Source organism: Micropterus salmoides, unplaced genomic scaffold (genome assembly GCF_014851395.1).
Source record: "Micropterus salmoides isolate LMB-PRFRI ecotype aquatic unplaced genomic scaffold, ASM1485139v1 Ms_hic_scaffold_8, whole genome shotgun sequence".
NCBI classification, from domain to species: domain Eukaryota; kingdom Metazoa; phylum Chordata; class Actinopteri; order Centrarchiformes; family Centrarchidae; genus Micropterus; species Micropterus salmoides.
The window spans coordinates 31,999,758-32,024,560 of record NW_024044570.1 but is presented as its reverse complement, the minus strand read 5'-3'; the positions used below and the strand labels follow the sequence as shown (position 1 = coordinate 32,024,560).

Genomic DNA, 24,803 nt, shown 5'->3' with positions numbered 1-24,803 from the left:
CCTGATCATGTCCTGCTGTGTTCACTTCTTTTTATATACAGTCTATGGTTCACTTGCATTAATAGTAGACGTACACGCTGAAACAAAAGGGGGGATTGTCACTCAGCCAATGGTGCCTTCAGTTGATTTAGTTTGCATGCCATAATCCTTCTGCTCTTTTAACATTGAATGAAAGAATATAAAATATTGTTATTCGCACTGTATTTTGACACCAAGATCACAGAGGGACACAAGAATTCCTGCATCCTCATCTGTTTAGTGTGTGTGTGTGTGTGTGCAGGTGATGTCGGCTAAATAAAAGTTAGACATTCAGTTTTCCTCTCTCGGTGATGCAGCACAACCAGATGTGAGCACAAATCCTGTCCGATCTTATCGCTTTAATGACCCACAGGCGGTGGTGTGATAGGGCCCATACCTGCAAGCTCTGTGCTGGGGCTCTGCAATAGAGGAAAACAGTCGAACATTTGAGGAGCTCTGTCTTAATGAAACCTGCACTCTTTTGCATGCTAATTTAAATCAGTTCACTGCACTGCACATTATTAATAAATGGAGATGAAAGAAATATGCATTTATTTATTTTGTGGATGTAGACTAATTTTAACCATTAAATTTGTGGTTTTAACAATTTTTAGTGACCTCTCTGCCAACAGTTAATCATCAAAGGTTAGTTAGTTTACAAGATGGTAAAAAAAAAGACAAGAAAGGAGAAGCTGAGCCTTTTCTCTTGCCACCATTTCATTGACCTAGAGGCACAAATAAGTTAGCATCTTTGCTAGCTGGGAACGGTAATGTAGCTAACGTTAAGGCTAACATAAGATTAACAAACCACACTTTACCAGACTAATTCAGTTAAAACAAAAAACATTTATCTACATATTTTAAATCATTATATCTTAAAATGAATGTACAGTATTATTTCTGGGTTCATGTTAGCACGTATGAGGCTCATGCTAGCTGATTTTCATTGTTAGCTAGCTTTTGGTTTAAGCTAAAGTTTTGGCTAACTTCAGTTAATTCCTACAGGAAACTGGATTGATTGTAATTGAGAAGCCTCACACTAACTTGTATTTGTAACGTTAGGCTAAGTTAATGTGGAGTTCATTAGCTAAAACTGCTAATTGGCTTAAGAACATTTAACATTAAGTTAAAGCTGGACAAAAGACATTAAGGTAAGTTAATGTTAACTTAGAAACTGTCTTCACCTGATAAATGAATCAAATATGTAACTTTATGAATTACAAGAAACAATGGATAACTCAAACAATATGGCAGTTTACAGTAAATTTTCCATATATATTTTAAAATCCCAGTAAAGTTAAAAATACCCACTTTCATAGAAAAAGTTAGCATTTAAAGAGCTTGATACTTTGCTTTAGTTGTAATATGGTCAGTGAGCGGATCAGTGTTTGTATCATAGACTGTATAAAAGAAGGTTAGTAGCTTATTTATACAGTGTTTATTGATAAATTTTCAAACACCTATCTTCATTAATACTCCAGCATGATGTGGTATTGGGCGTGTTGGACAATCTGACTTGCTGGAAGCTGGAAAAGCACAGGTGTTTCTATTAACGTTAACGTGTCCCACTAAGCCATGAGAGTGTTACAGTGAGCCAGCATACAATACAGGACCCTGAAACTGAAGCAGCTAAATGAAATTCACCCCTCATTTATTATGATTTGTTCACTGTGTTGGGCAAGCTACTTGGAAAATGTAGTGACCTAAGCTACTAGCAACTCTACAATAAATGAAGCTTCACTACCCCCCCAGTGAAATGTAGCAAGTTAAGCTACAGCAACATGGAAGAAGTAACTTAGTTACATCTTAGCTTAGTTACACCAATTTTATATATATATATGGACACACGCACTCAGTATGTGTTTTGTTGAACCAACTTCGTTTCACAGTAGCAAAAGAAGAAAGACTAAAAACAGTGTGTGTGTGCTAGAGAGAGCTAAATGTATTTCCTGATGCAACAAATGGATAACCATTGTTGTTTGTATAAAGTAACTTAATTATCACATTGCCATGTATATGTGTATATGTGTATGTCATGTAACACTGTTTCTTATTTTAATAATTGTTCCTTTGAAAAATTCTACTGCTTGTCAAAAACATTTTTAATGTAACAAAGGCCTATATTGTGTTTTTGTTGTTTTTATTCCTCTTTCTTTAGTTTATTAATTATATTTTTTTCATTGTTTATATGTGAATTTGTGCTCTGGCAACATTGCAACCTAAACATTCATGGCAATAAGTCTGAGAGAGAGAGAGAGATGTCTCATCTCATCTCATGGAAACAAGTTTCTGCCACTACATATCAAAGTTTCCTCCTCACTAGGTGAAGAGAGGCTTGGGAAAATGTGGCGTATGTGGAAGCTAACGCACTACTCGGTCAATAAAAGAGCTTCGTTACTGAAAAGCTATTTGATTGAGAAAATAGCGACGCTACCACCAAGCTACTGAGAAATGTAGTTAAACTAGTAACGCTACTGCCCAACACTGTTCACTGGTGCTTTTCCCACTGTTACATGATGAAACGTCTTCAGTAAGCTGTAATGTGATTACTTTTAACAATCTCAGGGCTGTAACTTTATTTTTCCTCAGTGTCTGTGTTACTGAACTGTAACTAACATAAGTCATCCGAAGGTAATACAGACATGATGCTTGATAGAAAAGTTCCCATTTAATGGATGGCAGTTCTTTTAATTTGTCTTGTCATGGCTTGGGCATGGTGGTTAATACCTTAATACTCCCTCACTCACGGGCACACACACATTCAGGGTGTGCACATGAGACACACGTACTCGTATCACTTTGACACACTAACACACGTTTGCACATCCCCTCCCTCCTCCGCCTGGGGTCACACTGTCATTTTATGATAGTAGCCAATTCCAGCAGGGATCATTTAATTCTCCAACATGATTGATACCAGCACAGGTTAAATGGGAGAAAAAGGGACTGTTCTATTAAGAGATCAGTGGCTGGTGGAGACCTCCCACTTAAATAGTCACATTTTCCCGTAGGTGTGTGTTTGCGTGTATGCAGTGTGTGTGTCACTCAGTTTCTTGGTTATGTTGAGGGGACAGAAACAGCGGCAGAGTACCATCTACAGGTCAAATTAAATAACCTAGATAATTTAAAAAGCATTGACAGAGCAATTTGTCCATTCAGTGTTATTGCTCTGACCCCTATTAGTGTCAATGGGCTGGTTCATTTGAACCTAGATGGCTTATCAAGGTGTTATCTTCTCACTGCCATGGAAGTGGTGTAGAACAAAGAAAGAAAAAAGCCTAATGGTCATTTCAAAGCCATTAGGTTAGATTGTAGTGATTGAGAAACATTACAGGGCTTTAATGTGCTAGTCTATTATTTCTAATAAAATCATTTAGCAGTAAAAATTGCAGATGAGAAAGTAATTAAAAGTTGATAAGTGGAAAAGCAGAGTGTTACTGCTTATTAAACAGCCAATTCTATTAACCTTTTTCAACATTTTTTTTTTTCTTGATTAACAGGCAGCAGAGCCCCAGTGGGACCTTGGCCTGCCCTGAAACAACTTGATGGATCCCAGTGCTGACTCCGGGACACCCCCCACCCACACCACTGTAAGTAACGACTTCTGACAGGAGAAGACAAAGCAAAGAAGTTTATCAGCTGATTTGTTTATTCATTTAAAGATTAGAAAAAGCGTTTGAAATAAATAATGACTATATATTGTACTCATCTCAGTTTTGTTTTCAATAAAGACATGGAATATGTTTTCTGATATTTATACTTTATTAAAAGCATTTATTTTGTCATGCAGGTTGGAGGACCTGTGTTGGGGCATGAGTTGTCTATGTCCAGCGCTCGCTGTCAAACAGAAAGTGGAGGCAACATCTTACTGCAGTTGTTGGAATTTAAAACCCATCTACTTGAGGCTGTAGAGGAGCTGCACATTCGGAGGGTATAGCAACACCACAGTCTGCGTATATAAGTTATTAGTTTTAAGGTAACGCAGCTTCAAATTTCAGGACTTAAAAATGAGTTCTGACTTAATGTCTTTTGGCCATTTAATTATCTAGGTACTGCGAACGTTCAGGTTCAGGCAAACTACTAGACAGTCTACAAACACACTTCAATTTGCATTGACATCTATAGGATCTTCGGTTTTCTATCCCCCAAAAAGGGACGCAGCCATGCTGTTTTACAAAGTACCCGTATGTGCTGGTCTGGTAGACTTCCCAGCATGCATTGTTTGAGAGTTAAAACACTTCAGAGACCGTTCTTTTTGTAGTTTAAAAAAACGTACACGATTTAAACTTTTGTGTGCCTTTAATACATGTTAAGTCACGGTTGTTTCTTGTCATAGTAATGAAAACAATGCAAACCATTGTGAAGGATAACATTGTATGCCGTCCCTACCCCCTTATGCATGCTTACAATTGGATAAAGTTGTTGGAAGCAGCGTCACATGATGTCTTTGTACTGCAGCAGGTGCAGTTGGATGCTCTCTGAACTGACAACTAAGAAAATGTATATAGAAAGCAAATCTTACTATATTTGTCAGTGTTGTTGGTGCAGTTTAATGGACTAGTTTGCTCAAGTTCAGTTGACTTAACTCAGCTGGTTTTACATTTTTGAAACTCATAAGACAACTTTGCACTAATCTAAGTTGAGCCGGCTTCAAATGATTTACAGTGAGCTCTATCAGAAATGACAAAATCTGTGTATTGTTTTGAGCATTGCTTACTTCCTGTGTTCCTCTGCGTCACATCACTATTTACTGAGAAGAACTTAGACACCAATGGCTCTCTGTTTGGGTAAAGAGCAGTGTAATTTTGTTTAACATAGTAGGGGAGTTGGTGTCATTGTGTCCTTAGAGGAAGCCAGCTGCCCTTTTAGACCATCTGGACAAGAGCCAGCAAGGTTTAATGCACATTGCGTCAAGATGGGGGTCACATAAGCCATTTGGCCCCTGACCAATAAGTAGAAAGGAAATTTGTTTGTAAAAGAAATGAAATAATGTTTTCCACCCTCCAGCAAGTACTTTCAACCTGACAACACATTCTGAGTGTGCTTAAGGATTAGGGAAGCAAAGATGGGATGTTGGTCATTTGTTGCCATTTAGTTTTTATTGTTATAGTCATGTTAACTGGGACACAAACATAAGATGGTCTATCAGTCGGGTCGTCCTCAGGCGCTGCTGCTATCAAAGTAGCGCTTTGTAGTTGTGTCGTTCACGGGGTGGAGAGGTTGAGAAGCGAGAAGGATGTCATGATGGTGCCGGACATTCCTCAGCAGGTCAAATTCCAAAGGGTTTGTTTTCTTTCTTTTTTTTTTTTAAATACAGTACAACCCACTGCTTTGGTTGGTGAGAACGTGGTATACTGGTAGACTTTACCCTACATGAGAAAGCACAACATTTAGGAAAATATGTAGTTAAAGGTGAGTGCGTATGACATTTAGTATGAGCTGAGGAGCCTTTTGCAACGTGCAAATAACCAGTAATTACTCTAAGTGTAAATGAAGACACATGATAGAAAACTTTAAGATAAACTTTGTCTAACTTCTTCCAACTAAACTATGAAACCATCGCCTTTTCATTCACAGATACTTCGTTTTAACGCCCAGTAAAAGTCATCCATTCAGAACAGCAATAAAAAAGTAAAGAGATGAAAAACCATGGCAAATAAATAACGTTAACGGTCATGAATTTTCATATAATGAGTAAAATCATATATTATGAGATTTCTTTAACAATATTAAATATATAATTAAAAGATTTTAGTACCCTCAGCCCTAAATTGATCTGAATGTGTCTGTTTTGATTTACATGGATTACCAGTCTTAGTAAAGCTTTCTAGTGTCACATATACACTCACACAATGACAGGCACGCACACACACACACACACACATAATTACCCCTCAGTGGAAAAATAACAGCTTTATCTCCGGTGCACTCCTTTTTTCTTTTTTTTTAACTGCAGTGCCCTGTTGGTAGCATAGTTTAATAGGAACTTATAAAATAATCTCAGTGAGTTAACCAGCTCCCACATGCACATAAAAAAGTCCTGTGGATATAGAGAGCAATTGACTTTTACCTGCCTTCTCCAGGGGAAGAGGGAGGACAGGGATGGCTTTCCACAAATATCACCTCCCCTCTAATGTTCCTCTTTCTCTGTGTGCTTCTGCAAAAGATACGGAGGAATGAACCAGGGACACTTACTGCAGTTTGCAGTTCTGGCTCAGCTCCAGAGAGTTATCTGCCAACGGAATGGAAGAGATAGCTTATTTTCAGTTTGTACCTGCTAAGATCACATAGTACCAGCCATCACCCCATCTACATTAACTGTCTTGTTATTTAATTTAGCAGGTGTCCCCAGGCTGTCTGTGTTTGTGATTGTGAGTTAACGCCTTAGCGTGTGTGATTGGGGTCAGCTAGGATGGTTGAGTATCAGGTTTTATGTAAATGACGCCTTTCCATGCTTCAGGATGCAGAGACACGCTTTGAGGATCAGATCAGTAAACTGGTGTTGGAGAAACAGGAGCTGGAGTGGGAGAAGGTACTGCTGGGCCTAGCTGGCTTTACATCAACATCTTTAATATCTATATTTTGGATAGGTGGACATTCACAAAAGATCACGGCTACTTGCATTCTTATTTAACAAATATTACATTTTGATGTTTTCTACTTTGTTGATCATCAGTTGTCTTGATTTATTTAGTCTTTTCTTGAATGACAGGAATCCCTACAATATCAAAGTGAAACAGTGGCAAACCAGCACACAGAGTCTCTCATCAATGTTAAGAAGCAGGTGTGTTTTTACCATATGGTTACAGTTTTATATCTAAACAAAGACTTTTAACAATGCATTAAGCCTATCAGACCACTTTCTTTCTTTTTCAGTTTCAGGCCAAAATCAGAAAAATTGAGGAGGAGAAGGTATTCCCAAAAACGTCAGAGCATTTTATTCAATTAATGTTTTTAGTGGAGTAGTAAATTCACTCATCTCAGTTGCACAATCTTGGCCCTTGGACTGGATTCTTTGGTGCTGTGCTTTGGTATTTATTGCTTTTTTGACACTCACAGTAATAATATAACATTTCAGGGGAAATACCAGGCCAGTGCTGAGCTAAAAGACAAAGAGATTAACAACTTGAAAGAAGAGCTGAAGTCGCTACAGGTACTGAGATGCGCAACACTCACAGCCTCTTCTCTCTATCTCTTCATCTCAACTCCCACTGATCCCATCATCTTTCTTTCTTCCTTTCAGCCTTGTTCTTTCTTCAAAATCATAAAAACAACTCATTTTACCATTACATTGTTCAAAGAGATAAGTAAATAAAGAAAGCTCATGCCCGACCAGAGTCAAGGGCATGTGGTGTCAGTGCGTAGGCCTGATCCAGTCTGGCTCCCAGAGTGTTCTCGTCTTCAGGCTTGACACCAGAGGTGATATACAGTCATCCCCATGGTCCGCTGCACTTTAACAACCCAGCCGTGTTACAGAGACAATAGGGACTGTTTTTGATATTCTATCTGGGGGACACTGACTGCGGTGTTTGGCTAAAGTGAGGCCCAGTTGCGTTCATTCTTGGGACACGGTCTGCTGGATTGCTGTAATTTAGCGCATTTTCACATCAGTGGCAGTTGGGATTGAAGTGATTTAATTGTCTTAGAGACGATCTGCTAAATTACAAATTTGAGCTCCACCTAACAGTATGGTTCAGTTAATCCATAATTAGATCTAAATAATTATTTTAATCTCAATAAATAACCTGGCTGCTATCTGCATTAATATAGTTCAAAATTTATTAGTCTCAAAATCAAACTGATGGGGGTATAACCACTACATTAAAAAAAATAAAGGCAAAGGGAATCTTAAAAAAGACTGAGGTAATGACCCAAACATTTGATTTACCATACGCCAACATTTATTATAATTAAGACTATATTTTTTTAAATCATCATTTGATCCTATTTATTTGACATATATTTCATGAATAAGAAAAACAAATATTTGACAAAGGTCAGAAATACATTCCCTCCCAACACATGAATCAACTTGCAACTCCTTAAAAGACAAAATATAATTATAGCGCTTCTACAGAAAGTAAGAATATGACGTGTAAATGGAGGAGTGTTTTGATTTCAATTTTCATAATCGATTAATTGTTTAAGTTGTTCTCTGGTACCAGCTCCTCCAGTGTGAAAATTAGTTGATTTTCTGTTTTAAACCATTGTAAATTGAATACATTGGTTGGACAAAACATGACATTGCAGATGTCACCTCAGGTGTTTGGAGACTGTGATGGACATTTTTCACCATTGAACAGACTAAATGATTAATGGCAAAAAAAAATTGAAAATCAACAGATTTATCAGTGATGAAGATCGTCATTAGTTGCAGCCTTCGAGAGAGAGGGAGCACATTTTAAGAAATATACAACATATTTAATATATATATAATATATAAAAATAACATACATATGTATACAATTATAAATAATATAGCAACATCATATTTAAATATAAATACATAATAAATATTTGTATACACTTACAGGACTTCTTATTCATGTTGGCTTAAAATTTCTCAAAGTCTTGACCTTGGAAACAGCAGCTGACTAATCAATATCACCTTGAGGCCCATTCAGTAGCAGTGCTGTGTCTGTGCGTTGTATAAATATGTGGCACCTTGATATAATGGTGTATTGCGTTAACATTGGAACATCTCATTTCAGTTTTTTGGATCCTCAGGAAAAGAGCGGGGAACGTTGTTTATTCGCACACTCTAACCCAAAATGCTCTACTCGTCTTGTTGATTTTCTTTTACTGGTGTTACAGTTGCTGAAGTACAACTTGGAGAAGAAATCCGGTGAGCTGGTAAGGAAAGATTCTCCACTTACACAAATTGTTGACAGAGGATGGGTGGGAGTGAGAAAAATTAAAAGAGGAGGATGAAGGAACGGTGCTAAGGAGAGATGGGTTTGGAGGGAAGAGCTCATCAGGAGTAACGGATAGGGAGTGCGTGACACTTTGAACTGCCAGCACAGCAGAGAAAATATCTCTATTAAAATATTTTATAACTGGGCCTCGCTCGGTTTAACCTTCTTCACATAACAGCGGCTCAGCAGAGTGAGAGGGAGTCGAAGCGAGCTGGTGTTTTGGAGAGAGGGATCGGAGGGAGTGAGAATGAGTGGGAAAAGGAGAGAGAAGGAAGGCATTTGCTCAGCTTGATACAGACAATCAAACTATAATGGCAGTTGGAAGAGCGATAAAGCGCTCTGAGACATGCGCTGAGCTGATTCCTTCATCCCACAGAAAGAGACAGGCATTAGCTGTGTTAGACCACGTTCCAACTTGACAGCTGTAGTTTTCTATGTCTGACAAAATGAGTACGGACCTAGAGCCAGCAGCCAGTTAGCTTAGCTTGACAGAAAGACTGAAAGCAGGGGGAACAGCTAGCCTGGCACTGTCCAGAGGTAACAAAACCTGACTACCAGCACCTCTAAAGCTCACTAATTTACATGCTGTGTCTCCATGCACAAACCAAAATGTGAAGAAGACTCCCTCTGTAGAGCATGCTCATTTCTTTGTCTGTTTGAACTATATTCCTTCCACAGGAACAGAAACTAGCGTTGCAGAGCAGGTCAAAGGACAGCCACTTGAACCAGCTGGGGGAGGTTGAGAAACGTTTCAGTGCTCTGTCATGGCAGTGCGCCATTGTCAAGCAGGCTCACGAGAAACTAGAGCAAAATGGTAATTAATGGAAAGAACAAACAATGTTCTACATAGATCAGGATACATGCAGTACATCATCAGTATGTGTTATTGACTGTTACTGAGGTAGTGTGCCTTAAAAAAAAAGAAGAGGCCCCTGTTTTGCTCCAGAACAGCCTGAATTCTTTAGGGTATGAACGTAACAAGGTGCTGGAAACAATTCGCAGGGTCCACGCTGGCTTGATACTGTAGGATGACTCAGCAGCACATTAATTCCTGCAAATATCCAGTTTCACTTCATCTCAAAGATATTATTTTGGGGTCAAGGTCTGGGTAATACGCAAGGGTCAGTCATGTTCCTTTAAATGCTCCTCCAGAGTAAACTGTGGCTATAAAGAGACCTCCCAGGTCAGCAACAACGTTTAGTGTCAGACAGTGCTCAGTTGCTAGCACAAGGCTTTATGTGAGCCAATAAAATATTCCCACCTAACAGGTCAGGCTCTATGGGTGCATGCTGCTGACAACAAATATACATCCTTCAGCCACTATTGTGACCATGTGTCAAATGTAGCTTACTCTACTTTTTGTCACCTGACAATAGAGGAACCAGGCAGGTGCCACAAGGCTCAATAAGCGGTGTTTTTTGAGACGACTTTTTGCCCACTATCATGAAGTTTTTGGCCTCATGTGATCCACCGATTAGAGGTGTTTTCTTTAAAAGGGGTGCAGATTTAATAAATGTGTGTGTACAGCATTCAGTATGTCATGTCTCAAATGTTTTGTATTATCAGGTAATTTCAAATTGAAGTTAATTACACTGTCACAGCTACCTAAACACATTTTTAAACACATTTATCTCAAATTGACACAGTATTTCTGTTCATTAAGAGGTGATAGAGATAGAGATACAGTTGGCTTGTTTTACCATGGCTGTAATAAAAACATACTTTTTTTGTGATGTTGCTGGGAAGTGTTAATTATTTATTATAAGAACACAGGACAACCAGAGTGAAAATATTAAACTACAGGAACTGATATAATATATATTTTGAAATGAAGTTATTGTTGCCTATTTTGCGTGTCATTCTTATAGTTAATGAGGCCATGAAAATAAATGACAAACTGACTTCTGCAAATGGAAGACAAGAAGCAACCATTGTGTCACTAAAGAAGGTATGTGGAAAGTGTCCTAACATTTGGAATTATTTGAGGCAAGATGTCATCGCACTTTAATTACGAGTGTTTGTTGTCACAGCCAATAGCAAGGTTGCTCAAGAAATAGTATTAAAGAAATAGCATTAAAAAGTATTTAACCAAAATCCTGAGTAATCGACTTGAGTAATTTCTGTACTTTTGAAATGTTTGAATGTACGGTGCTGTCTCAGGAGCTGGAGGAGGTCAGTACAAAGCTGATCAAGACCAAGATGGCATCAGCTAGGCATGACAAGACCCATAGTCCTACAGGAGGAGAGCAGCGTATACAGCACCTGAAACTGAAACTGAACATGGTAAATGATGATCAGTAAATAAGAATACTATTTTTATTTTTGCCAACCCTTAACCAAGTTGACACTGATCTCTATCAAAAAATCACACTATAGTATTGACAAAGACTGTTTGCCAGAAAGTTAATGATGCATTGTTTCCCTTGCATGTTAGGAAACTGAAATTAACAAGAAACTGGTTGAGGAAAATGTTGCTGTACGAGCAGAAAAGCAGGTAAAGAAAACAAAAAAAGGAAGAAAACATGTCACCATAACCTATTCCTCTAATATGTTCAGAGGCTGATTAACTGTCCAAAGTAATACTCAAAGAAGTGTCTTTCCTTCCACTGGCATTTCACTTTTTATGATTTAAAATAGCAAATATTGTAAAACAACCTTTACCGTCATATAACCGTGTTGTCGTATTGCTTCTTTGTGGATACCTATATTGTGTGTGTGTGTTTGTATAGGAGGTGATGAGATCTCTGCAGCACACCCAGCAGCTGATGTTGAGTCAGACACAGGCAGTAAGCAGAGTAGAGCTGGAGCTGCAGACACAAAGAGAGCAGTACCAGGTCAGTAGTCAGAATCTTTCTGCCTTTGCTGGTTTATGAACATAACTGTTCATATTGTACACATAAATGTACATACGCATAGATTTACTTTCATACATGGCCTTAAATTGCTTATTTTTACAATTGTTTTCTTGCCACCTGATCCTAGATTTATACCATCTTGTCCCCCACCATATCAATTACAGATGTGTTAGTTTTGATATACTTTAAATTTTATTTAAATTTTGAGCTCAAAAGCAGATAGCAATTGAGAAAAGAAAAGAAACCTATCTTATAGTAGAACTTTTACCACAGACCTGGTACATCACCATGTTTTACATTTTACTTTTTGAAATGAAAGTAAAGCTGTTTTGCAGCTACAAGTGGCTGCAATTTTGCTGAACTAATAAAGATAATAAAGAAGAAGAGGAAAGAAGTCAGACAACATGTCTGAACCGACAGTGTTATTATTCTATTATATGATCATGTTAAAGAAAAGACAGGTTATCTGGAATTTAGACATATACTTTCATATTTTAGTGTATTTTAAAACATCTTTTAGAACAGATAAAGCAGAAAGTCATGTGGAAAACATCACACTGTGTAATCATTCGGATTGAAACTGGAAATTGTAGGATTTTATTCAGGAGCAGGTAAAATATTTTTTAGTAAGATGGGAATAAAACAGAGGGTGGCATGGTGGTGCAGTGGTTAGCACTGTTGCCTCACAGCAAGAAGGTTTCCACGGCCTTTCTGTGTGGAGTTTGCATGTTTCTGCGTGGGTTCTCTCCGGGTGCTCTGGCTTCCTCCCAAAGACATGCGACCTAGGTTGATTGGTGACCCTAAATTGTCCTTAGGTGTGAGTGGTTGTTTGTCTATGTGTGGCCCTGCGATGGATTGGCGACCTGTCCTGGATGGGAATAAATCCATCCATCGTAAAACAGGAGAAGTATTTCTGAGACGGTATGTGTGAATCTTGTGCTTAAAAAAACATACTCATCAAGTTTATGCTTTAACAGATGTAAGCAAATGTATGTAAAATGGATTTGAATGCTATAATATGTGGTGTAGTTTTCCAGTTGAAACCCTGCGCCACCTTTTGGTCCCACACACATCGGGAATTTTTCAGGGTCTTTTTAAATGATTATGGAGTGAATTTACACAAGGACAGAAATAAATGACGACCAGCGTTTCTTCTCATAAATGTGATGAATGTGGAGTTGTACATCACAACATATACATTAGGGAATATGGTCCCCTCCGCAACTGAATGATAGTTAGTGTGTTTATTCTCCATTTATGGCTTTACAGTTTATTATTCTCTTTTCTTCTCTCTGTACCCCCTTCTCATTTTTAATTCACCTACTCATTCATTTATTAAAATCATTATTAAAATGACACAAGCCAACTGATTTGTATTAGCAAGAATCCCTCTCTCTCTCCTTGCCCTGTTTAAGACCTTCTGTTCACGTTAAATAAACACATAAAAATTTAGTATTGCATTAAAAATCCTATGGGTGATTAATTTTATGGCAGGGCCTTAAGCAGGAACACAGGGTGAAAAGCAAGGCAATGGAAGACAAGGTGGCCCAACTGATGGAGAGCTACGCTGCTTCCAAGACCAGCTGGGACAAAGAGGTAGAAGAAAGACTGTAGTGTGAAACGGGAAGTGTGATTGGGACATTTTACAAACACAAACAAAAGCAAGTGTCAGGTTAGACTGTACTGTTAAAAAAATCATAATGTTAGTGGCTAATTGTTGTTTGTCACACTGAAACATCTGAAAGAGTGATTTTAATCCGTCTATGTACGTTTGGATTAAAAAGAAAGCAGTGTATCTGGACCGCATCAAGAGTGAGCAGCAGGACCTTCAAGCGGTGAAAGAGGCTTACTACGAACTTCATCAGAAATACACTGAACTGTCCTCACAGGCCAAAGTGCAGGCTCAGCATGTATATGAATTGGAGGTACAGACACACACGCAAAACACATTTATAGTGGCCTGTGTGTAACCAAATACACAGAGGAGTTAGTAATGTCACCACGAATACACCCATACATACAGAGACAAAGCTATTTCAGTAGCATTTTAGGCTCTTACCTCACAACCTTACAAGGTTTTTCCTGGCTAATATGAAGCAATTGTGGTACTTCAGTTGTGACCTACTGAACCTCATAAATCTTTTTCATATGAAGATATAATGTAAATATTCACTTGGTCCTAAGCAGATCCCATCTGCTTATTGTGCACTAGATAATGTTACGAATCAGGAAGTAAAAGAAAGTGTCTTACAATAAATCTCTCAATATGGAGCTTAAAAACTGCACTGAAATACCAGAAAAAACTTAAATACATGAACAAACAGTACAATCCAATCACCTTTGAATCCTACCATTATGAAGCTTGTCAGCAGTTTTTTGTTGAGACTTCATTGATTTAGTGCTGTGGTCAGTTTGGAGGCTATGGCGCTGCTGCTGTTCTAATAAAATGTTTGAAAAAGCAATTGGAAAGCACTGCCAGTCCACAATGAACCGTTTAAGGTTCAGTGATAGAGTGGTTGTCTGTAAGCCTAAAGAAGCACTTTGTGTGGTGTCACATACTGTAGCAAAAGTGTGAATAAAAGCAAGTGACATCCAACGTGTGGTTATAGAAACACCTGTCAACCAAAACAAAAACACAGATAAACAACAGATTAAAAAGTTGCAGAGAAAACTCACTTCCTACAGCTACCAATGCTATTCACCATCCACGTACTGTAGTGTGAATGAGTGAGTGAATGAATTTGGCCACAGCTGGCGATGTTTTTGAAAAAGGTGAAATAAAAGCAATTGGGCATCCTAAGCATGTGACTTTTTCTCTACACAGATGAGACACAGCAGTCAGAGCCTCAGTGTTTCTACCCACATCTTGCCCACTTTTGGAGATGAAGCTCTTAATGAACCCATCTCCAGCTCTGAGCTTCCTAGCTTTAGCAGTGTGCAGCACATGGCCTCTACTCAGACCAAAAACCCAGACAGTCTGGAGGACACAGGAGCTGTGACTACACTAGTTGCCACAGGATCAGCTAGAGGTCAGTCAGCTAAATTTAATCTCAGTGGATAAACATACATTTATTACTTGTTCTGTTCTGAGAATTAAGCATAGTTTTTTTTTTACCCAGAACACAAGTCATTTGTAAACAGTCTGTAAAACAGTAACATTTATGCATTATTTTACTTTTATATATTAAGCTATAGCATTTTCATGACCAGAACAATTTTTTTCTAAACATGTATGACGTGTTCTCTTTCAGGACAAGATACCCCAGACTACCATCAACAATCTCAATTTGAACAGTCCCTAAACCTTATAAACTTGTTTAGCTGCCCACTTACCAAAAACAACCATTACAGCCTCTCCAGTCTTTGTGGATCAACAGGCAGTGACACCAGCGCATACATGAACAACAGTAACACTAGGAAGAGTGATCCTGATGTAGTTCAGAATTCAGAATTCATTCATACTACTTACTCTGTGTCTTGTGCTGGTCTGCAGATTAGCAAAGGTAGCTGTGTGAGCGACGCACCAACTGTATTGAACCACAGGTATATTGATGGATCTGCAGACTTACGGAGCAAAGAAATGGGTGACGAAGGGAATGGAGGAATGAGTGAGAAAGAACAGGGATTGAAAGATGATGTGAAGGAGGGAGGAAGGGCTGGAGAAGAGAGAGGAACGCTCATGGCCCAAACAGCAGATAGAGCAGACACACAAGAGGATAGCCAGCGGTCAAGAGAGGATGCAGGGGACACCACACAGCCTGAAACAGAAACAAAATTTCTTGCAGGGGGAGAAGGGACAGATGGAGCGGAGGAGAGGGGAAAGACAGGGTTACACGTGCCAGAATCACCACAAACCCAGATACCGGCCCAGACGACTACCGAGAAGAGCGACGCGCAGAAGGTCATTGACTTCATGGACACTGAGCCACCGCTGGCTGCCTGTGAGCCCTCAGACTGCTCACAAAGGCACTCTCAGAAAGTCAGTGAGAAGGAAGCTGACTGCAAGGAAGCTGACTGCAGTCATGTGAACAAAGGATATGACATCAGGAGAGAAGTACAAACCCTCTGTTCTGGTGAGCACCAAAGTGTCCGCCAAGGGCCAAGCTCTGTCATTCAAGCGGTGCAACGCCTCTGTCATGATGAGGCCCAAACCGTTGCTGAGTCACTCACTCAGCTGCCCAGTCCAATACATCAAGTGTTCGACAAAACCACAGAAGAGAAGCCATCCGACAAATTAGCAGCCAATATCCCCACTGATGTTTCTGAACCTCTCAATCAGTCAAGTATTTGTGGCCCACAGACCAATACTGCACCAGCAGCTCCTCAGTCAGATGGTATTGTCAATACCCAAGAGTTAGAGACAACGACAACACAAACACAACCTAGTAATCGTTCTGACACTACCAGCGACATGAAGCAAACAGATGAAATGTGTAATACATACACTTTTCATCTGTCTGAATGTGAATTGGTGAGAACAGTGGTTGAACCACAAGCACTACCCCACAGTCAGGAGGTCTCAGAGCAGGAGACTGGACAGCTGGAGTCTCTGGTAACTGATGATGAGGAGGGGGATTCTAGTGCAATTATGAAGAGGGAAAGTCAATCAAATGCAGACACACGTGAAAACGATGCCTCTGGGACTACCCAGAAACCTATGGAAAGATCTAATTTGAAGGATGCCGGTGTTGATATCGTCGTGGACCTTGAATCTGAGGGTGAGAGTGGCAGCTGCCAGGAGCACATGAAAAGTGACGAAACAGAAGAAGCAGGAGATGCAAAGACTACTAAATGTGAAACCGACGTGAACCTGTCTGCCCATCCAAGTCATAAGAATGATGCATCGCCAGAGGCGGGCACCTCAAAATGCTGTGAGCAGTCTCCAGCAAAAAAAGTGTTCCTTGATGAGACTAATGAGTCGCCTCTGCCCAGCAATAAGACTTACAGGTCATCATTCGACTGGGGCAGTGCTCAGAGAAAAACTGTAAGCTCCAGATCGAAGTCAGATGTCTCTGTCTTGCGTCAGTTTGTTCAGGTATTATAGTTAAAATATTAACGCATGACCATGTAGTGGCCTTCAAGAGAGCCTTAAAGGTACATCTGTATTGGTTATCATAACATTTTACTTGCCTTTGGGGGTGCAGTGTTACACAGCTGTATAATACAGTATACAGAGAGACTACAGGTTTTAGGTAATTATATTTTTAAGGCAAAAATTAAGGTTAAATGAACCCAAACTGTCAGATGTAGACCTTCAAAACTTGAATTATATTTGTGCATGCACACATTTTTACAGTGCAGTTTAAATCAACCTTTTCAGTTGATGATTTGTGTATTCATAATTGAGGTAAACTAGGAATTTTTAAAAACCCATCTTATCATCTAATTGCTCATGTTGCTTAGCCTGCCGGACTAGATTCTAAAGCTGCGTCTGCAGGTAGGGCTGTGACCCCAGCAATTAAATTGTGTGCAAAATATGATTAGACCAAATAGGAATAATGGTCCGGAACACCAAAACAAAATAAAAAAAAATAAATTTCTTAAAAATCCAAAATGCATTGCCATTTAGACTTAGAAATGTCCTAAAGCACAAAAAATGTGTTATTGGACACAGTATATGGTCAGTATTGTTACAGTGGTTGTTTTGGTCTCTGTGAAATAGGGATCCCCAATGTCTGAGCAAAATATAAGTGATCCTGGTGGACTCCTCGGACATCCTCCCAGCACAATACCCATGTTCCTCAAAAGCAAGCACAGCAAAGGTGATTGTTGCATTTATATCTTTCATTCCATTAAAAAATATGCCGTTTTAGAATCACAGTAGTATTGTACTGTAGGTCTCCCCCCTGACATACTGTACATTCGTCTTTCATAACCCCCTAATAATCCTTCATTCTTACCTTCTTGCTGTTCTTGCCATCTCACCTCATTCTTCCTAGTCCCCTTGGTGATTACCAGGGCGTCGGATCTGCTGAATGCCTTCAGCGTCTCTGGGACTGCAGCTTACTCGAGGAGACACCAGCAGGGAGAGTGGAAGGCTCTTGGGGAGACCTGTAGAGAAACAGCAACAGCAGACATGGTCAGTAAGAAGCTGCTCTCTTGTGCTATACTCTTGTTACATACTCACGAATTGATTGACAAAAATGATATTGACACACCATAAACCTTCAGCCTCTACACGATACCGAACCGAGGTAAAACAGCGCTGATGATTTGCATGCCCCATATCTCATTTGATGTATTAATGATTCCTCACTGGATGATCTCAACTTACAGCTATGTGGAAAATTTCATTTTAACTGCTGAAGCCCACGTCCAAGTATATTTCATCACTGTAAAGCCACAACATTGTTCCGCATTACGACTTGATGCTGAACAGCAGGCCACGGTGTGATGTTCACACAGAAACATATGAGCCGCCTCAGAGGAAGTTAGAATGACCCTTATAAAATATTTTCTCTATCAAATAAATTGGTTTGAGGTCATTTCTGTTCCACAGATTCTGAGTTTCATCATTTTCTACAATGCATCTGAGTGGACCCCAGGGGAAATTTGCACTAGTGCTTAATGAATACGCCTGTTATATCACCCTGACATGTCCTCATAAGAACGAGACATTGTGATGCTTTTTTCAACATTTTTGTGGTCCAAAATGTGAGAGCAAGCAAATGTTAGCACAGGCCAATACATTTAACAAAACGTACAGAATATTTGAGAAAGATTTTACACTTTGACAAATGTTAGGTTAGGTGTTGAGTGAGAGGATGTAGCTGATGTATGCTGAACTCATAGACGTCCTGTAGACAGCCAGACAGACAGAGAATGAATGACCTGTGGAAGAAAATCTACCTAATGATGCTTGGGTACCTCTCCTCTCTCACTTACTCAGTCTTTATCCATTCCCTCACTCTCTCTCTTCCCCTCTCACTTCATCATCCCTCTCTCACTCACTCACTTTCTCCATCCTCTTGCTAGTATTCTCTTTTTCATTCTCGGTTTTTGCTTTTTCACTCTCACACGCTCTCAGGCTCTCTTTTGTCACCATCACCGCAAACTGTCACTCTGTGTTTTATAAGATCCAGGTGCTGGCAATTGAGGGAGATAGAGTGCAACATGCCTCGAGTATGAGAAAAAAATACTGGTCTGATAGTTAAACAAATTGTAGTGAGCGCCAAAGCCCTTATTTTCTGCAGACTCTGAATGCTGGGAACGTCACACAGAGTTCAGTCTGGGCCTGGCTACTTTCTCTAGGCTGGATACTGTTACATATCAATTGCCGCTGGTTACTGTCTGCCCTGCATTTGTTTATCAGTTAATGTTCCTTTCACGAGAAGGCACTGGGGCTTGAGAAATAATGAGTCCTTTAACTGCTTTTTCTTTACTGGCTAAATATCAGACACGGTACTGATTCAGAGTAGATGTTTGAGATCTACTATTTGTACTTTTTGGTGTCCATTTTTACATAGGATAGCAGAGTTTCCATGAGCTCTTTTCCTGTTTCCACGTCCTCCACCACAGTCAGCAGACTGTCATGGCAGACCACCGCCGGGTAAGTACATTTACCCTACATAAAGAGGGCCCCCATCCTTTGAACTAAAAGAGACTTTGTACTACTCTGCAAAGTACTTGTGTGTTTTTGATTACTGCAAAGACGTGACTATTATTGCAGTTTTTATTTTGAGTTTTGAGCTAAAATCCACAACTTCACACATTGTAGGGAAGAGGTTATACAAAGTGATGCTCGAGCTACAACAGAGGATCATCCAAAATGACCCCCCCCCCAATATATGTTTAAAAATGTATTTAAACAATGGCTTTGATCTTTGGACCCACGTAAGGTGCAGATGCCACCAGTGCACAAAAAATTGGGCCTTATGAAACAATTTGTCAGAGCTCTAGATGAGGAGTCAGCAGCCTTCAAGTACTTACAAGATTCCTTCCCATGAGCTGCCTCAGGCAAAGATCAAAGCCGGTGTTTAAATACATGTTGATTTAGATTCATAAGTTGTTTTTTCTGACTTTATGTGACAAAGACACACGTTTTCACGTTTTCTCATTGAAAATAGGAATATTTCATAATATGACTGTCCTGGCCGTAAAAGCAAAGTTTGTGGGGCCATTTTCTTTACATTCGAGGCATAAGCTATTAGGAAATAACACTTAACTACCCAGGAACAAAATGTTGTTACATAGTGTAATTCAGGATTACATAGACCTACTGTCGTATAACAAAAAATATGATATTTTAACAAAATAAGTTATTTAATCCATTATTTAACGTAATATGAAGGTGATTTCATAATGCTTCATGTCAAGAGCTCTGTCATTGTCATTGTATAATTACTAACTGAAACTAGCTAATGTTAGTTTCTCCTTAAAACCAGGTGTAGCAGAGCTCCTACCTCAGCTGCAGTTCCCAGTTTTGAGTCAGACTGGGAACCCTCTCGCTCCCAGGAGAGGGAAGACCAACAGTCGTCATTCAGAGCCCAGATCTCCAAAATCGAACAGTTCCTCAACTCAGAGAGGCTCCGTCTGCCCAAGAGACGAAGAACTGACAACTAAACCACCAAAACGTTCTGGATGCTACTGTATCCAAAGTTACATCACAAAATCTTCTTCTGTAGCACATATTTGGTAACTACCGGTAGTGTGAGTTTAAATGTTCTGAAAGCTATCACTATTATAATATAGATGCATTATTGATTTCTTTCAGCTTAATATTCCCTTCTGATTACATTTCAGTGGGTTTTATTTGCAAAGTCAGAAGAGCCTAAGCCGTGAAACATGACACGTGACAACAAAGGGTGTCTAGTTTTTGGCATAACTCTTTGCCTGTTCATGTTACTGTTAAACATTTAAATGAAAAACCTCTCTGTTTATTAGTTGTTTGTGTTGCTTTATCTTTTTTTGTTTTAACATACAGTTGTATCTGTATAAAGCCGTGTTGAAATGTTTGCATTATCGTATATACAAGAATAAAACATTTGGCTCATGCTTGGATTTACTTGTCATTTGAAGGCTTTCTGAAGTTGTCAGTTGTATCGCATGTTTTCCAAATAATCTACATAAAACTCAGCAGTGAATGTGGTCCTAACCCTGTCTCTCCCCTCGCGAGTACATTTTGATCAAGGACAGTACAGCCAGCCCTCTACTGCCTCAATGAACAGTGCAACATAACTTGGCACAGCAAACCCCACAAACAGCTGGTGGTTCTTTAAAGGCAAGGACGCATTTATTGAAACAACAAAACAGTATGTGTTACATTTGGTTTACTGGAGTCACGCATTCACAGTATGTCAGGCATTTCATAGCAAACAGCCAGATAAACAACCAAGACCAAGCACCTTTGTCAGATAGTAAAGCCTGTAACTGTTAACATGCTAATTAACATTAATTAGCGTCATGGCCAATCAGGGTTGCATGTCTCAGAGGAGCTCTAATTGTGGAGGCACCTTTGGTGATACCCTGTTGTTTCTACCGCTGCTGCTGTTGTTGGGTCAATTACGACTTGGGACACAACTCTGTTAACACGTATTAACATGAATTGAGAGATAACAATTAGCACAACCCCCCCAAGCCTAATTAACAAAAATCAATTAGCAATCATAGCATCTAATTAACCCATTCTAACGAGCCTCTCGTTAACTTTATGTTCCCTGTGAGGATCATGTAGGGAAGAACGTGTGAGCATGAAACAGCTGACCACAGATACATGCTTCTTATCAGTTTGACATGTACTTTACTACACGTTTGATGTACCCTAATGAACTGGCAAAGCTTTTGGAAGCGGGCTGGAAGATCAGCACAGTATAATAGAGCTTTGGTTAAATAAACATTTCTGAGCAGTAGAGGCAGAAATGATCTTGGTTCTCCTCGGATCAGTTTACAGGATAGTATAGCATGCTGGATTAGTTTGTAGAGCGACTGCAAATTTAGGGTGTCTCCAGTCAGATTCCTCGTAGGAGGACAGTTATCCTGGAAACTGATCTATGCTAAAGCCAATCAGATACTTAAACCCCAATTGGCGAAGCTGCAAAGTTTCAGCCATTGATAACAAAAACATTTAGTTTACAGTCTGGCTGAAATATATACAAAAACGTACATGCAAATCCTATTTTCATTCATATCTTTTAAATGTCTTCTTAAAACCAATTATCTTATAGCCTTTTCTTAACTGGTGGTATTGTAATTGTTTTTATAAATAATTCCTTTTTTTTTTAAATATATTTTTGTTTTATTTATTTTGTGCCTTAAAATGCAGGGGAGTGTGGGTGGCAGTATTGAGCACTCGTGTGACTGCACTTGTTTTGTTCCAGCCAGATCTGTGGCAGAATATGTTTGGACATTTACTACACTCCAGAGCTGACGTTTGTTGGAGGGTCTTAATGTAAAATCTGGCTTCTCTTTCTTTACATCCAAGGTGCATCTCTTTGGCTATGTCATTTGGGGTTTGTGTCAGTTGGGGATGAGAATAGCAATAAAAGGGATTTGTGAAAAGTGTGAAAGTCAGTGGAAATGTTTTTGTGTGAGAAAGGTGAAGCTGATTTAATCTTTTTTTCACGCGGAAACTTTTCAAAATCCTGATGTAGGACAGGTACATGGATCAGGAAGTCTCTGCCACTGGCTGCAAAGCTTTCGCAAACATTCTGCTCACGTACTAAAATTAACAGCGCACATTTGATGATGGCACAAGGTCTCCGCTTGGTCCATCTTAGTACACTTACTGATAATGAATACGCCTGAATGTTAATGTGCTCGTAAAGAAATCTGGTGCGTTTGAGTGGCTCTGCCCACCACTGCTGACCCTTATCCTCACTGGGAGGAAGGGAGGGGAGGGGAGGAAAGGTAGGGGGGAGGAGTGGAATATAAAGGAGTTAATTTTAATACACTCGCGCACACAAACACATACATGTTCGGTTCCTCTCTCACATACAGTTTCTCTCTCTTCCTTATTATCTTACACACACACACACACACACACACACACCTGGGTTATGAAGTGTTGGCGCTTTGAAACAGTCAATTACCCTCTGGCTAGGGAGGATACCTGCTGTTAATTACTGCTCTGTGTTTTATATGGAGAGTAAATAAAGAGACCGCTGACATTCACATTCCATCAATGTGTCCCCCAGCGCACTGTATTGTGTTGTGGATGTTAAAATAACCCCTCAGAGGTGGGCACCATGGGAAAAAAACACACATATCGTAGACATTAAGATTGTCAATGCCTGTATCATCGGCTGTATCGCATGCTGTATTGCAGCAAAACAACAAAATCGGTTCAATGTAAATGTATCTCTTACTTCTAATGTAAATGTACTTTATTTCATGTTTCAACAGAGGTTGAACCCTTGGACTGATAAAATGCAAATGATGACACAGTACAATGCAGTAATGGACAGTACCCCCCCCCCCCCTATACAGTAAAGGAGCGGTCACAAGTTTGAATTCAAGCCTGATTTACTGCCCCATTTTATTGAAATTCTGTACACGAGAAGGGAGGAAAGCAATATATTTGCCAATCCTCCAGCTAAATGGGTCTCACCACTAAACATTGTTGAATAACCTGGGGTTATGGGGCCATGTTTTGTCATATTATACCTCTTTGCCTCAAAAGCCATCACAGTAAATCTGGTGGGGAAGTCGTATTAAACGGTGCAGTAGATGTCTGCTGAGACGGAGGCTGAGTGCAGTCCTGGCACTCTGAGTGTACTCTGCAGTCTTAAAGTGAAGAAGTGCAGCTGCTCCTTTGGCCCTGTAAAAATACTTAAATGAGCAGATTATTATGGAGAGAGCAAGATTCTGCTTCTCCTAATTCACCTTACACTGTAGACTAGAGCTTCCTTATTTAAAGTTTTCTCTATATGGCAACCTTTCTGAAATATATCCATTTATCATTATTTAACTTGAATTTAAGAGAAAAGGTTCATTTGTTACTGATTTGATAAAGGCAGTTAAAGGCTAAATTTGCAATTTTTCAACCTTATTTTCTCATTTTTTTGTGTCTATGTGACTAATTGGGACAATACTTTTTGAAATCGGTCCAGTATTGAATTAGTGCGCTGCGGGTGGCAGCGAAACAGGGCTGCAACGTAATCTTTGTGGGCAATTCCACCCCGTCAACGTACTAAAGTGCTTGTTTTTGCCACTGACAGGCTCAGATTGTTTTACAAGTGTCTGACGACATTGTAGAAAGGATCCCTACAGAGACAAAATTGGTGTTTTTAACCCTTTTAAACACCAAAGTCACACAATAACACAAACAAACTAAGTGACCGAGGCAGCGGTAGACCAGCAACTCCTGCGTACTGTGAGGTTAAATTACTGGTTTTGTCAATGTCTCGTGCCTTTGAGTAGAGTGATATAGTGACTGTTTTTTTGGTTAAACAAAAAGGATCTTACTCTTTAATAACAAGTCTATCTCTGTAGAGATCCTTTCCACACAATGTTGTCAGATACTTAACATTCTGAGCCTGTCAGCGAACACGTTACCTCTCAACTACAAATAATCCATCCATTCATCTTCATCTGCTTAACCCGGGGTCGGGTCGCGGGGACTACAAATAATGAATACATTAAATACTTACACATCCATATACACATTTTGCTGACCATTTTTACATGGATTTTAAACTGTTAAGTAGTTTCACTACTGTTTGGACCAACCATTGGTTCCCATTTATTTCTGATATGAATATCAATAAATAACTCAAACTTGCATGCATTTGTTAATCCATTGCAGTTAACATCAGGTCTGTATTAGTTTTGGTCAATGTTACATTATTGTTGATGGCGGAGTTCAGACTGATTTAATTGAAAAATGGTTTGCACAAGGGTGCGTGAAAATGCTTACATGAAATGTATGAAATTGACTAAAACTTAACCATGGGTGTGGGTTTTTTTGTAAACTGAAAACAAAACTGGGTCCCACTCCTAAAACAATCCTTTATTGTGCCACAAGTGATCAAAAACTCCACAGGGTACCTTTAAGGTGAAAACATGCAGCTGTTGTTCC

At 39.4% G+C, this 24,803-nt stretch overlaps 1 protein-coding gene and 1 long non-coding RNA gene across 6 annotated transcripts; one reads left to right on the top strand and one right to left on the bottom strand.

Annotated features, from left to right (window-relative positions):
* Positions 1–1,066: 1,066 nt before the first annotated feature.
* On the top strand, positions 1,067–20,788 carry LOC119893839 (sporulation-specific protein 15-like). Of its 4 annotated transcripts, none has more exons than XM_038706198.1 (21): positions 1,067–1,169; positions 3,519–3,608; positions 3,809–3,949; positions 6,479–6,550; positions 6,731–6,802; positions 6,895–6,930; positions 7,097–7,171; positions 8,833–8,871; positions 9,612–9,747; positions 10,802–10,881; positions 11,094–11,216; positions 11,368–11,427; positions 11,663–11,767; positions 13,283–13,384; positions 13,573–13,713; positions 14,613–14,817; positions 15,040–16,772; positions 17,451–17,550; positions 17,728–17,867; positions 19,255–19,337; positions 20,173–20,788. In XM_038706198.1, exons 2-21 carry the CDS (start codon positions 3,564–3,566, stop codon positions 20,348–20,350), a joined length of 3,666 nt encoding a protein of 1,221 aa, XP_038562126.1. In that variant the 5' UTR covers positions 1,067–1,169; positions 3,519–3,563; the 3' UTR covers positions 20,351–20,788. The 4 variants fall into 4 exon arrangements, with proteins under 4 accessions (XP_038562126.1, XP_038562125.1, XP_038562127.1 ...); XM_038706197.1 differs by having other exon boundaries at positions 15,040–16,823; XM_038706199.1 differs by lacking the exon at positions 13,283–13,384 and having other exon boundaries at positions 15,040–16,823.
* On the bottom strand, positions 5,099–15,387 carry LOC119893841. Of its 2 annotated transcripts, none has more exons than XR_005442842.1 (4): positions 15,258–15,387; positions 11,595–11,740; positions 6,089–6,250; positions 5,099–5,387 (listed from the first exon to the last, which is right to left on the bottom strand). It is a non-coding gene; the product is annotated as an uncharacterized LOC119893841 (long non-coding RNA). The 2 variants fall into 2 exon arrangements; XR_005442843.1 differs by having other exon boundaries at positions 6,089–6,175.
* Positions 20,789–24,803: the final 4,015 nt, after the last annotated feature.

What these genes read in the sequence shown, in the direction of transcription:
- LOC119893839 (XM_038706197.1), top strand. Translation starts at nt 3,564, where the DNA reads ATGGATCCCAGTGCTGACTCCGGGACACCCCCCACCCACACCACT. An exon ending in CCATTGTGTCACTAAAGAAG is followed by an intron (nt 10,882 to 11,093) that starts GTATGTGGAAAG and finishes GTGCTGTCTCAG; the next exon opens with GAGCTGGAGGAGGTCAGTAC. An exon ending in CTGTACGAGCAGAAAAGCAG is followed by an intron (nt 11,428 to 11,662) that starts GTAAAGAAAACA and finishes GTGTTTGTATAG; the next exon opens with GAGGTGATGAGATCTCTGCA.